At 34.7% G+C, this 13,514-nt stretch overlaps 1 protein-coding gene across 1 annotated transcript; it reads left to right on the forward strand.

The window, feature by feature from the left end:
• Nucleotides 1-2,137: 2,137 nt before the first annotated feature.
• LOC140060283 (thymus-specific serine protease-like) lies at nucleotides 2,138-12,897 on the forward strand. Its single transcript, XM_072106430.1, has 11 exons — nucleotides 2,138-2,217; nucleotides 4,082-4,139; nucleotides 4,642-4,896; nucleotides 5,544-5,673; nucleotides 6,032-6,155; nucleotides 6,577-6,702; nucleotides 7,166-7,432; nucleotides 8,560-8,698; nucleotides 10,424-10,606; nucleotides 11,399-11,547; nucleotides 11,956-12,897. Exons 2-11 carry the CDS (start codon nucleotides 4,082-4,084, stop codon nucleotides 12,028-12,030), a joined length of 1,506 nt encoding a protein of 501 aa, XP_071962531.1. The 5' UTR covers nucleotides 2,138-2,217; the 3' UTR covers nucleotides 12,031-12,897.
• The last annotated feature ends 617 nt before the right edge of the window (nucleotides 12,898-13,514 follow it).

A 13,514-nucleotide genomic window follows, 5' to 3' on the forward strand; every position in this document is an offset into this window, starting at 1 on the left:
TAAGTGTTTAAAAAATTGCCATAAGTGCGCAGATTTTTGCACGCGCACTGCGCGTCAAACGTTGTTGCGCACTGATTTTGTCCGATTACTGTTGTATAACCTTTCTTTAACAATATCATCATATTGTATTAACTTTTCAACGCCAAACAGCGTTATACGAGTACGTCAAAAGTGACAGGCTACGCACGTGTAAGTTAACAAAATGGTGAAAATATGCTAAATTTTAAAATTAATATATATTGTTAGAATGCTCGGGAACACCGATTTTTTATTTCATTTTCTTGAAGTGTATGTATCATATGTATGATTTATTATGAAATTAAGAGAACAAAAGTTGATTAAGTCATCATTAATGGCATATTAAATTTACAAAAATTAATTTCGACAATAAAACAAATTATAACATTTTCTTAGGCCGAAATAACAAACTTAACATTAACTTTCTTCCTTAAGAAGTTCATATATTAAAGTTAAAAGTATATAGTTTGACAGTGCGTCATTTAAAAAAATCTTTAAAAGATGTCATCATAGTAAAACATTATAATTCATTGCGGTATGTAATAATCTATCTGCACCAAAGTGGTTACTGCATAGTAAATACACGGAGGAATATTTCCATAATTTTTAGGCAGTTGTGTATGGCTCGGTGGTCTTGGCTCGGTGGTCTTTGCTCGTGTCTATAGCATTCAAGGTACCGAGGTCGAGTCTCACCTTGGGAAACGAAACGAAATAATATTTTTTTTTATTATCCGTATCGTTTGTTCAATTGTATTTCTTAGTGTATAGATTAGATGATTTATAATGAAATTTATTTAAAAACACAAAATGTGGTTTATGACATTATATACGCAGAAGGGTCTTTGATCGGATTATGATACCGGCTATTGTATTTGCGTTAGCAAGATCCTATCATATATTATAAATAACTAAAGATTCTGAGAAAATCAATCAATCAAAATATCTTAAATCAATCAATTATCTTTATTTAAATCAATGCATATAACCTATAATTCGTCATAGTGACGAATTAAATCTAGTTATTATTTTATTCCTCTTAAATACCGTAACATTATTAGCAAACGAATATAAGATAGACAAGAAGAAATGTAGTCAAATATGGCTAAATACATATCATGCTAATATTGATTATAAATCACGTGCAACGCGACTCTACAGCTCACTATTTCGGTCGGTCGGTCGGTTGGTCGGTAAACACTAATTTAAATTTAGCACACGACTGCAGCCATGTATAGTCTTGTTTTGAATCACGTGGAGATAAAAATAATTCACAGCCACTTGCAAATGACATTTATCAAGAGAATGTTCTTTATTTTTCTAATTTCCATCAGGAACAAGATGCAAATGATGAAAATACGTACGCATCATATTGCTGCTTTGTGTGTTCATTGTTTTAAATAATAGGCCTACAAATGTGTCTGTCGAAGGTATTAGGCCTGATACTTATAGTTGTTTGAGCGCTACTCAAGTCGCTCACCTAACAAATGATTTACCAATACTGATTTACCTCCGCCAAGGAGGTATATTTAATCAATATATAGCGTGTGTTTGTTGGGACCATTTGGGACCATGGTCCAAATTCTGGACCACTTTTTAGTATAGGCCTACTTTTCATACCTGCTAGTGTTAAAAGATAGGACAGAATTTTTCAAAAGTCCTCTTGGATGGAGAATTAAAAAACATACACTATATCAAATACATTAACAATATAAAACTGATTGAACCATATTGTACTGTATGTGCGTTAGTGTATTACACGGTATAAAACCGCGCGTCATCTTGATTTGGAGGCACAGATCACTAGATTTCCAATTAAATCTCAGTTTTATAATAAGCCCAACAAAATAATATGTTTTATGGAATTTGAATAATAAACATTATGTCACCCAGAAATAATCTGAATATTTTAAATAAAAGGAAGAAGAAAACAGAAAAGTGGCAGAAATACCGATACTGAAAATAGTAAACAAACGTGAAAAGACAAAACAGACTGCAGACAAACAGAACTGAAAGGTTAAATGAATAAGGAACTATAACAACCATACTGTCTCTGGTTTTGTAATTATGCTATGTAAATGGTAAATGTATTGTTACAGTAGTATCCGATCATGTGAGTACACAACTGAGAGTGGACTTTAGGACCATTGAAGCAACTCTCTGTATTTTCATGACACTGGTCCACCGGCGGAATAACAAAAGGTAAGAAATGATAACTTAGTGCAAGTATTAATGTATAGAATTAGGTGTATTGCTAGTGATTTTTAATTAAAATAGTTTAGCTAACGAACAAGTTACTACATAGCCTACTCCGCCGCACAACTACAATGGATTAAGTATTTGCATAGTAGTATTGAACTTGTCATTTCCGTTAGGTTTTTTTTATTATTCCGACGCCTTAAAAACAATGTGTAGACCTAACTGTAGACTAGGCAGTAGTTATCTGTCACCACCTCAGTTAGATATTTGGGGCCATTTATTTACACCATGAGTTAATGGAAACTCTATTTTCAATCCTTGGTGGGCACCAAATAATTACATTATTTTATGTACAGGCCCGTAGCCAGGGGGGGTTTTTATGGTTCGGGCGAACCCCCCCTTTACAGCGAACCCCCCTTAACCGACTGCGAACCCCCATCCCCGACATGCCCAATACCTCACCCTCATCTCCGAAAATCGTCCAAATAGGTGCCCCACAGTACAAAAAGTTGTTCGTAAATTAAAAAATTTGTAAACTCGTTCGGAATAACTCATACAGTACCTTCTTCCCTGTATGAGAGTACTTCGAGTGATATAGTCTGTAAAGAGTTGCAAATGAATTGCCGATTTTAACCTGAAAAACAAATGTTTGGTCCCTGCATGTAACATGATATTGACGCGTCTCACAGCGAGCTGGGGGACGGACGAACGATTCGTACAAAGGACACCGCCAGACAACTGCGTACCAATTGTTTAGATCACTGGCAGTCAGGCAGCATGCATAAAGTATATAGCCTTCCGACATACATCAGTATTTATGTGTGGCTATGAAGTATAATGTATCATAGAGGATTATAGTGAATATTAATATTTTACACTATAATATCTATGGTATCATGTACTGTAGTTCACATTATGACATCCGATTATTTTTTTCTAGACCACCAGCCGATACGTACTCAAATGTATCAATATCACCTATTTACATTGGCATATTTAATTTCCTCAACAAATTGCTGTAAATAAATATTATAGATAGAGCTATAATAAGAATTGCATTTGCCTTCACCCAGTGTGCTTTTTTCGGGGCTTCTCCTAGACGTACGTTCGCATTGAACTTGAACGCAAAACAAAATATCGAGTAAATGATCAAACAATCGGCGGTTCCGCACAGAGCACGCGCATCTAACATACGGCAACAAATGTTATCGTTAGTCCATGAGTCCAAGTACGATCGTTTTGCTCATTGGTAGCATGCTGCATGAGAGTGTCTTTTCCGGCCATCTAGGGGTGTCATTTAACAAAATTTGCTTCGCCTCAGGGGGGGGGGGGGGGTAGGTATGGGGGTGGGGGTGACCCAAATACTTAGTGTGCGAACCCCCCCTTGACAGATCCTGGCTACGGCCCTGATGTAGATGACGTACTATAGCCTACGTCGATAATAAAACTGAGTCTGAGCTTATTTTCTTCTTGTTAGCCTTAAGCATTGTTTACTAGGACACCACGCTTTATTATATTGCGAGGGAAATTCGAGTACGTTTGAAGACTGTCCTGTCCGTTGTATATAGTTTTATGACACGTGACACGTTACTAGGCACTACATTTTGATAAGAAAATATTAACTGACGTATAGGTATATTTTAGATGTATCAACTTAACACAAAATCACTCTATTGTTTGAGCGCGCATAATAGTCACTGTCTGTTGTGCCATGCCAACGCATTGTGTCGGTACAGAATGTTCTGTGCATTTTGTAAACTCGTATCCTTCACTGATTGATTAGATGGAAAACACGGTGAGTAGAATGACTCTTCATTTAATTTAAATTAATAACAATTTACCGATTGTAACACATTTGTTATTTCAGATGGGACATTTCTTACATTTGGTGTTTATTTTCGCAATGTTCACTGCGACTATTAAAGGTATTTATTTAGGCCACACATCTGCAGGCCTCTAAATATTTAAAATTCTCCGTTTGGAAAAAATTTATAATAGGCAGGGACAGGCCAGCTGGTTTGTCGAAGTAGGCCTAGGCTATTCAATAGTGGTATTCAGTAAATAGAAACTCAAAGATTCTCTTCATTACTTATCATTGCAGTTTGTTTAAAAAATACATAAGAACCGCATTGAGCCATAAAATGTGCAGAAAGGTCACATTGTGCAAACATTTTGCCCTTAAACAACCACATTTTGTGCAAACATGAATGGTACCCTTCAAATATGCAAAAACATTCATAAACCACAATGTGCAAAAATATGTTTTGACGTTAAATGTGCAAAAGAAATTCTACCAAAGTGAAAATAATTTTATTTAAAAAAATCAGTGTTTTTATTAACAGCGTGAAAATAATATAGATATGGTAGACACGGTATATTTTCGTCCAAATCTGTATGATTAGGCCTATTCATTTTTTTCCTTCCCAGGTTCATTATTCAATTTCCGTTACAAGAAATATATGAAGACTGTTTACAAGAACAAGTCTAATAACCCCTTTGGACAAATGATTGAACTTGAAGAAAAATATGTCAGTCAACCACTTGATCATTTTGACCCTTTAGTTAAAGGGTCATTGAAACAAAGATACATAGTCATTAATGATTACTGGAAGAAACCTGATGGACCAGTATTTCTTTTCATTGGCGGAGAGGGCTTGCTGTCAGGCTATTATCTTAGATATGGTACATTTTTTAATACATAGATACAAACTGCGTTTGTGACCGAGTTCGCGCGCAGTCATCTCCCTTCATTCTCTGATTCAGTTCGCGCGCAGTCGTCAACTCCCATCATGATTCAGTTCGCGCGCAGTCATCTGTGAGGAATCGGCCTCGCGTCGTGCCGCTGAGGAAAATATCTATCGTGTTTAATATTTTTTGGCACGCGTGCCATTTTCCTCAAGTTTGCGCCGAACTTGAGCAGATAGCTCACTGAAAAATTCCACTGCGCATGACATGTTCTGATTTATTATAATATGTCAGCGCGTGCCGTATAGCGTATTAAGTAACTATCCAATCAGAAAATCGCGTACTGAAGGCGTTTAGTGTGCGTCTGATAGAACGCGATCACAATTTGCGGCAAATTTTTAAGTGAGCCAAGTGTTACTCGTGCCAGTTGGCTCTAGTGTGCGCCGGGCTTTAGCTTCATTCTCTGATTCAGTTCGCGCGCAGTCATCTCCCTTCATTCTCTGATTCAATCACTTTTCAATTCCTCTGTATTTATTCCATTTTATTAATCGTATTCTGATTGTCAGAGATATTTTCATTGTTTTGGAAATATTGATAAACTTATATTGGCGGCATTTTAACAACATTTTTTCTCACTTTTATAGGGCTAATAAATGAAATTGCTAAGACCCATGGTGCACTAATTGTGGGCGCTGAACATCGTTACTACGGAGACAGCCTGAATGGTGACAGTATGGAACTGAGTAATCTCAAGTATCTCTCCAGTCAACAGGCGTATGTGTGTAACACTACTTTTGTATTTAAATGGTAGCCACGGGTAAAGCAGAATGAGCATCGTGAAATAAGCCCGTTTTTTTTATAAAGTGGTGCTACAAGATTTCATTTCATGTTATACTATTTACGCCGTTCACTGAAAATTTAAAAAAAAAATTCCTAAAGGAAATTATAAGGTGGCTGTAGAAAAAGATTTATATGAAATAACAGGAGATATTGAGTGGAGTGAGGATGTAATGAAAAGAAGGCTGATATGGTATCGTCATATGCTCCGATCCGATTAAAGGAAAACACGTGATATCTCTTAATTTGTTACCTTTCCAACAAATCGTTTTTCCTTCTGTTTTTAATTACTTAGTTTAGGGGATCTTGCCAAACTTCATCAAGTTATCTCAGAAGAATATGGTGTTGACTCTAATACCACTTGGATATGTTTTGGTGGGTCATATGCTGGGGATCTATCTGCCTGGTTTAGAATTAAGGTAAATATAATCTGCTCATCTGAGTTATGTAGTTTTAGTGATTGCAGCAACGGTCAATTACACATTTTGTCTGCCCTGTATTTTCTCATAATACATGATACAATTATTAAGCTCTTTTATAAAAGAAAATAAAGTCAATAATTAAAGATGTATTGTCCCTCAAAAAACGCTTATAGACAAAATAAACGGTAAAATTTAACCAAATACCCATTAAACTTTAAAATAAACTGAACATGGATGTGATATAAACTACTAATTGATCATTGTTATTTTTATTATTTAAAAAAATTTATTACGTTACCAGTTATTTTTCTGAAATCAGTTTGAAACATAGTTTATTGAGACAAATCGAGAATTCTAGTAATATTGTTTCTTTCGCAGTACCTACATCTAGTACTTCTAATATTTCTTTCTTTCGTAGTACCCACATCTAGTACATGCTGCTGTAGCGTCGTCTGCTCCAGTACGAGCTATCACCAATTTTGAGGGATACAACAACGTGGTGAGAGCAAGTTTATCAGACACATCTATTGGTGGTTCACAGAAAGTAAGAATTATGTCAACATACTACTAGATATACTTTTACTTCATGAGACGATGAACTTTGACGATGATGATAACTTGACGTGGCGAGTCGTGGGGACTGTTATATACATCACATATACAACCGTTGCACTAGATGATATCAATCTTATTCGATGACTTTGGGGAAGATTGACCAACGTGTGCGTTTATACGCATAACAAGCACAAGCACCGTTTTTCTTCGACAGCTGTAATAATGGTGGTGGTAAATCCGTGACGATGGATATCTCATCAATACGGTTGATCGCAAATAGCTTGATTTCGTGACAAACGTCATTGCACAATGCATAATGGGAAGGGGTTGGGAGCAAGCGCCAACACAAACTTTATAATATACTGGTGTTGGCGCTATTTTTCCCAAACCCTTCCCATCATGCATCGCTCTCGCAATTTGCGATAAATTACACATATTTATTATCTGTATAGTGTACAGGAAATATTTCATCAGGGTTTGAAGAAGTTGGGCAGTTACTTAAAAACAAATCACTGGATCGCCTTCATAAAGATTTTGAGCTTTGCAGCCCACTAAAGTCTGAAAATGATTACGCAACATTTCTGAGCAATTTGGAAGATAATATATCAGGTGCTGTACAGTATAATGACGATGGAACTAATAATTCTGTCGAATACATCTGTAAAACGATTGCTGAGGCCGAGGGAAGCCCTTACGATAAGTTGGTGCACTTAAATCAAGTGAGTTTTACGACAATGTAGACAAAAATAGGGAAACGTTTCATGTTTCTAAGTATATATTTTATTTTACTAATAAAAGTAGATTCCTAAACTAAACCCCTGTAAATCAAACTTTCTTTTCATTTTTATTTAGAAAGTTGATACTGTCAAATATATTGACCAGTGTGCATTTCTAAAAATCAAAGGATAACGTACATTCTCGTACATGCATTAGTATCTTGAATCCCATTCTTTCCACATTTAAAAAGAAATTATTCAATTCAAGTCATTTGTCCATAATACAAAACATTATTGACTATAATAATCATTTCTTCTTTCAAAAGAATCAGATAGACTAGACGTATTTTCTTTAAATTTACATGCATTCGTGGACATGATTATGATGACGACGAAGATGAGTTGACATGCATTCGTGGACATGATTATGACGACGACGAATATGAGTTGACATGCATTCGTGGACATGATTATGACGACGACGAAGATGAGTTGACATGCATTCGTGGACATGATTATGACGACGACGAAGATGAGTTGACATGCATTCGTGGACATGATTATGACGACGACGAAGATGAGGAACAACTGTTTCTTCTTTTAAACGTCATTTCACAACCTATCACAAATATGAGATTTTAGCATTCAACGCGTAATCGTATAAATACAAACGCTACCAAAATTGGAGTTTTGAATTAGACCATTGTAGGAACATTGGGCATTCGGAACAAATTAACTTAGGTGAAACATCTTATAATGTGTTAAAGGGAATGAATACTAGGCGTCCATAATACATTCATTATCCGGAAGTTGTCTTTTTGTATTTTGTCTTGGCACCTAGGATCGATTTCCAGGAATAAATTGATCACCGTATCACAGATAGGTGGTGATTTCTCTAACACACGGGCTATTTGTGAACCAGTTCAGCGGGGTAAATCTCCCCTCGAATTCAGAACTGGATTCAAAGTGTACTTAGGGAAAATATGTACACTGGATCTACGGTTTATAGTCTTATCTGAGAAGACTTGTTCCACCATCAGAACTAGGAGCGAGTCGGCCTCGCACCCATGCCGATATTAGATCTAACCGCTCGGCGTTTGACTCGGGTTTATGATATTGTTCTATTGTAGGTATTTCTTGGATCGTTGGATGAAAAATGCTTAGAAAGCTCATATGAACAGATGTTGCAAGAGTTAAACAAAACGGTGGCGCAGGAGTTAGTTGGTATTCGACCATGGACTTACCAAACATGTACTCAGTTTGGCTTTTGTAAGTATCAATTTATATATTATTACAGTAATTTAAATAATTATGAACACACTACACATATAAGTTAAATTAGTGTTGGTTTAAACATATCTTTTCAGTTCGAAAAGAAAGTATCTCCAAAATAAATAATGGAAAAAGGGAGGGAATTTATATATTTTAAAATGTTATACAACTGATGAAGTTGATTGTAATAATAACAACAGAAATTTTATAATGATGTAAATGATATGAAGATTTTTTGATGACATGACTATGATATTAATATGAATAACAGTTTAAGGCATCCCCTTAATAGAATAGAGGTGTCTTAAATAGGTAATAATAATAACTACTTGAAAGTTAAATCTTCTACCATATGGTCTATTACTTTAACACAGGCACAGAACAAATATTCTAAACCGCCCTGTGATATCTATATATAAATTATGGTTAATTCTGACATAGGCGAGCACAATGCAAACACTTCGGTACAAATCTCCGCCTTGGATACCTACCTTATCTATCTCAGATGTACCGCGAAACGTAGATTTGATAACATTAGTGTTCACATCGACGCTATTGTTCCATAATTATTTCTATCTTAGGAAGATATTATAAAGAGTTTTTTAACAAAATTTATGATTTCAACATTAGATTTTCATCTCAATTTCAATTCTTCCCGGTGAAAGTAATTTCCGGGTTTAAGATAAGTTCACCTTGCAACAACCTGGTTTCAAATATTTTCTCTCTTTTATACACAAGGGAGCAGTTAAAATAATAGATTTTACCCTAAAGGTGACTGGAAACAGGCACTTTCCATCAATCAATACAGTGTCCCTTTGGAAGACGAAAAAAAAATCAGATAGTAGGACTGGAGCTTAAGTTGGCCATTAGTCATAGCCATTTCAGTTTTTTGTTTATTTTAAAACATACCGCGCGTGTGTGAAGGAACAGTAGTTAAATAATAGGAATTATACTGCAAATTAATAAAGATCAAATATACGCCATAAAGAATTGGAATATATTGTGGGGAATAGTATTATAAAATTACATAGGGAGATTTGGTGATAAGACATTTCACGGCAGTTAGTTTCAAAAGATGATTAAATTAGATAATGTATTAATAATTATTAGGATGGTATTCATTTGAATAAACGCCTCTCCAATAAAACATCACTTTGAATAATAACCCCCCCCCCCCCCAACCCAACTATCTAATAAACGTCCATCCACATATTTATAATAACACAATTATACTATTTGTAGTAGAATTCACCGCACTGTTATCTACAATTTACCAAGCATTTGTTATTCTTTTTTAGCACTTTTCATATCTATTAGAGGATTTCATTTGATTATAAATGTTACCATATTATTAAAACTAAACAATTTAACATATATCTCTCGAATAAGCACCTCCCTCAAATGACCTCCACCTCCCCAAAGGGCCCTACCAAACAATAACAACTATACTTTAAAATGTTATTAATCATCTAAAACACTGTGAAACAAAGTAGCTTAGTTTTACGAATGTCAAGCATTTTCAATAATGGTAACCGACAGAAAACGTATAAGGAGAACATTATCATTCCGAGAACCATCGTCTACACTTCCTAGAGGGGGAGGGAGCGAAGCGAGCTCACCCTCTAGTACTGACAATTTATTAATAAATTTTAAATGATAAGATGAGCAAATCTGTGAGAATACACATATACATGCTATATATTATATGTTTTTGTTTTTCAGTCCAGACATGTGATGTAAATACACAATGTCCGTTTTCTACGTATTTGGGTCTTGGTCTATATTTAGACATATGCAATGATGTATTTGGTATTACAGCAGATGAGATCAACGCACGAGTCAACTTCACAAACCAGTATTATGGATCTGATACTCCGAAGGGAACTAGAATACTCTTTGTCAATGGTACTAGTTTGGTTTTAAAAAAAATATTTTTAATTTAATTTATATTCTTGTATGCTTGTAAGTTAAGAGCAGGTTGGTCTAAACACCTTAAAATGCAGGCGAACAGAGTGGTAATGGCTGGTTGCATTTTTGTTATTTCATTGGGTTAATTAGGATTTATTTCATGGCTTAAATCTTTTCTTTCAACGATGCTTTTTAATATACTGTATTTTGAAGTCATTACGAACAAAATCTTTGTTGGTGCCATATTTTTCTATTTTGGAAATAGGCTAGAACATTTATTATTATTATGCAGAGGCAACAGTGTATATAGACCTATTTTTAAAATGTTTTCCTTATAAATTGGTTTTTTTTTTTTAAATATCTACTTTCACATTTACTTGTTGATGTAGTTATATCAAAATTCCACGAAACAAATTATTACTAATGTAACACCTGTCTTTATATTAAAATAAAAATTCATAAGCCTATACATAAAAAAAAAATAGTATGAATATTGAAAATGTAGGCGACATCAACATTGCATAACACTATCGAAGGATGTTGGTATTTATGATGTCGTTTAACAAACTTCCGACAAGTATAAAGTTAACCACAATCAGCTAAATTCATTCATACTTCATTTACAAAACAATTTATTTACAATAGCATATATAACGTATAGGCCTATACTGATAGCATGAACCCGAGCACCAGTGGTGTCCGTATTTATGCAATTTATGCATTACGTCATTCGATTAATCATGAATAACGGATTGTAACTTGTGCCATCACAATTATACCTTTGCTTAGGTTCTATTGATCCATGGCACTCACTAAGTGTTCTGAAGAATATTAGTGACTCCGCCGAGACTGCGTTGTACATTCAGGGTTCTTCTCACTGCGCTGATATGGAGGCAACATCTCCGGACGACACACCTCAGCTTACTCAAGGAAAACTGGTATGTATTTGAATTTAAACTAAAGCCAAATCAAATGTAGTGTGACGATCAAACCTTACTTCCATTTACAGCCAAACGTACGGGCGTGGAGGAACTGAAATTCTTCAATAAACTATTATATAGCTCGTAGGGTGTAGCCAGGGAAAATAGGTGAAAGTGCAAGCGTAAACAGCTAAAGAAAAGATGTTTAGGTCTGAAAATAAATGTCATGAGTTAAGCCTATTTACTAGAACTTTCACTGCTTGTCTCTAGTTTGAAAAGGCCAGTTCAGGAAAGAGTTGGTGGGGGTGGGGTCTTTCGAATCCCTACGAATCTTCCTGGCTCCACTACGATCAACACGTTATGTTTTCCAAACGATAAGTAACATGTATGTCAACATTCATTTTCATAACGACATTTGATTTGCAGGAAATCAAGAAACAAGTATCAAATTGGCTTAGCAGCAGTGGTCAGCAGCGTCTTACTTTCAAATTAATACGTTAAATAATGAATCTGACATAAGTTAAATGTTTTGTAGTTTAAATAGATGTATGTCGACAGTATGATGAACTTCAAAAGTCCAAAATTTGACATTATAAAAAAGATAGCCACCATATTTGAAAATCGGTCAAGAGAGTTGCTTTTGGTGTCGAACTGTATATATATATTGACACAATCATATTCCAAGATGTCTACATAACTACAAATTATAGAGACTTTATATTGGGCTAAACATGTTCAGATTATGCATATTTATGCTATTTTAAAATATTCTTGAAAAATAACTAGAAGCACAATGTTTTTACCTTAGACACATATTGCATGAAATTGTTATTATGATTAATTTATTATACAAGTACTACAAGTACATGCTGAATCGCAAACGGTTTTAATCTAACAGAAATATAGTGTTATATTGAAACTAAATTAAATTAAATCAAATGTAAATGGCTGAATGGACTGGAATTGAACCCAGGTCTCTCTGTGTGACAGTCAAGTATCCTAACCACTCGACTACCAAACTAGTGATATACTAGAAATTAATTAATATATAAAGATGAGAAAATGTGCAATGGCCGCTCAAACCGAGATTTGAAACAGCAGTCCCTTCTTAATATGCACACATTTTACGATTTGACAAAACCTGGGCTTTTATGGTATAAGGCTATCATTAAATCACACAACGTCAATGGTTCTAAACAGCCGAAATTCAATTTCAAGGACACGATCTTGATGCCATCTTGTATTTTCAATTCATGATCACAGCTCAATCAAATTTAAACCATTGAACTGGTAATAATTAGGTTATATGCATTAATGCATATAACCTCTTGATTCTGTCAGAATCTTTATTTATTTCTTTATTAGGCCTATTTATTTATTTATTTATTAGGTTATATGCATGATATGCATATAACCTCTTGATTCTGTCAAAATCTTTATTTATTTATTTATTTATTTATTTATTTATTCTTTCCTTAGCACTATTTGTCCGTGAATTATCTTGGCATCAGTTTCATCTATCTAAGTCAATTTTTCAGAGTATATTCCTTATGGCCAGGAATCGATGTGGTTATGTTTTCACGATGCGCAATCAAAAATTACGCGGTCTACGCGCGATTTAACGAAATCACGTTTGTAATCATATCTTCACAAACATGAATCACTTTTAAACAAAATTTGGTACTCATAAATTTCAGGTCATATTTCATCATATGGCAATACAATTACGTGCGTAGCGCATATAACGCATGCGTACGCGCGCTTAAAATGTTGAAAATTGTCAGAATTTATTTTCGATGAAATTAGAGTACGTTTCAGGCAATTTTAAGCGTTTAAAAAATTGCCATGAGTGCGCAGATTTTTGCACGCGCACTGCGCGTCAAACGTTAATGCGCACTGTTTGTGTCCGATTACTGTTGTATAACCTTTCTTTAATAATATCATCATATTTTATTCACTTTTCAACGCAAAACAGCGTTATACGA

This window comes from Antedon mediterranea, chromosome 10 (genome assembly GCF_964355755.1).
Source record: "Antedon mediterranea chromosome 10, ecAntMedi1.1, whole genome shotgun sequence".
In the NCBI taxonomy this organism is placed as follows: domain Eukaryota; kingdom Metazoa; phylum Echinodermata; class Crinoidea; order Comatulida; family Antedonidae; genus Antedon; species Antedon mediterranea.

What these genes read in the sequence shown, in the direction of transcription:
- LOC140060283 (XM_072106430.1), top strand. Translation starts at nt 4,082, where the DNA reads ATGGGACATTTCTTACATTTGGTGTTTATTTTCGCAATGTTCACTGCG. An exon ending in AGTTGGTGCACTTAAATCAA is followed by an intron (nt 7,433 to 8,559) that starts GTGAGTTTTACG and finishes GTTCTATTGTAG; the next exon opens with GTATTTCTTGGATCGTTGGA. An exon ending in AGCTTACTCAAGGAAAACTG is followed by an intron (nt 11,548 to 11,955) that starts GTATGTATTTGA and finishes TTTGATTTGCAG; the next exon opens with GAAATCAAGAAACAAGTATC.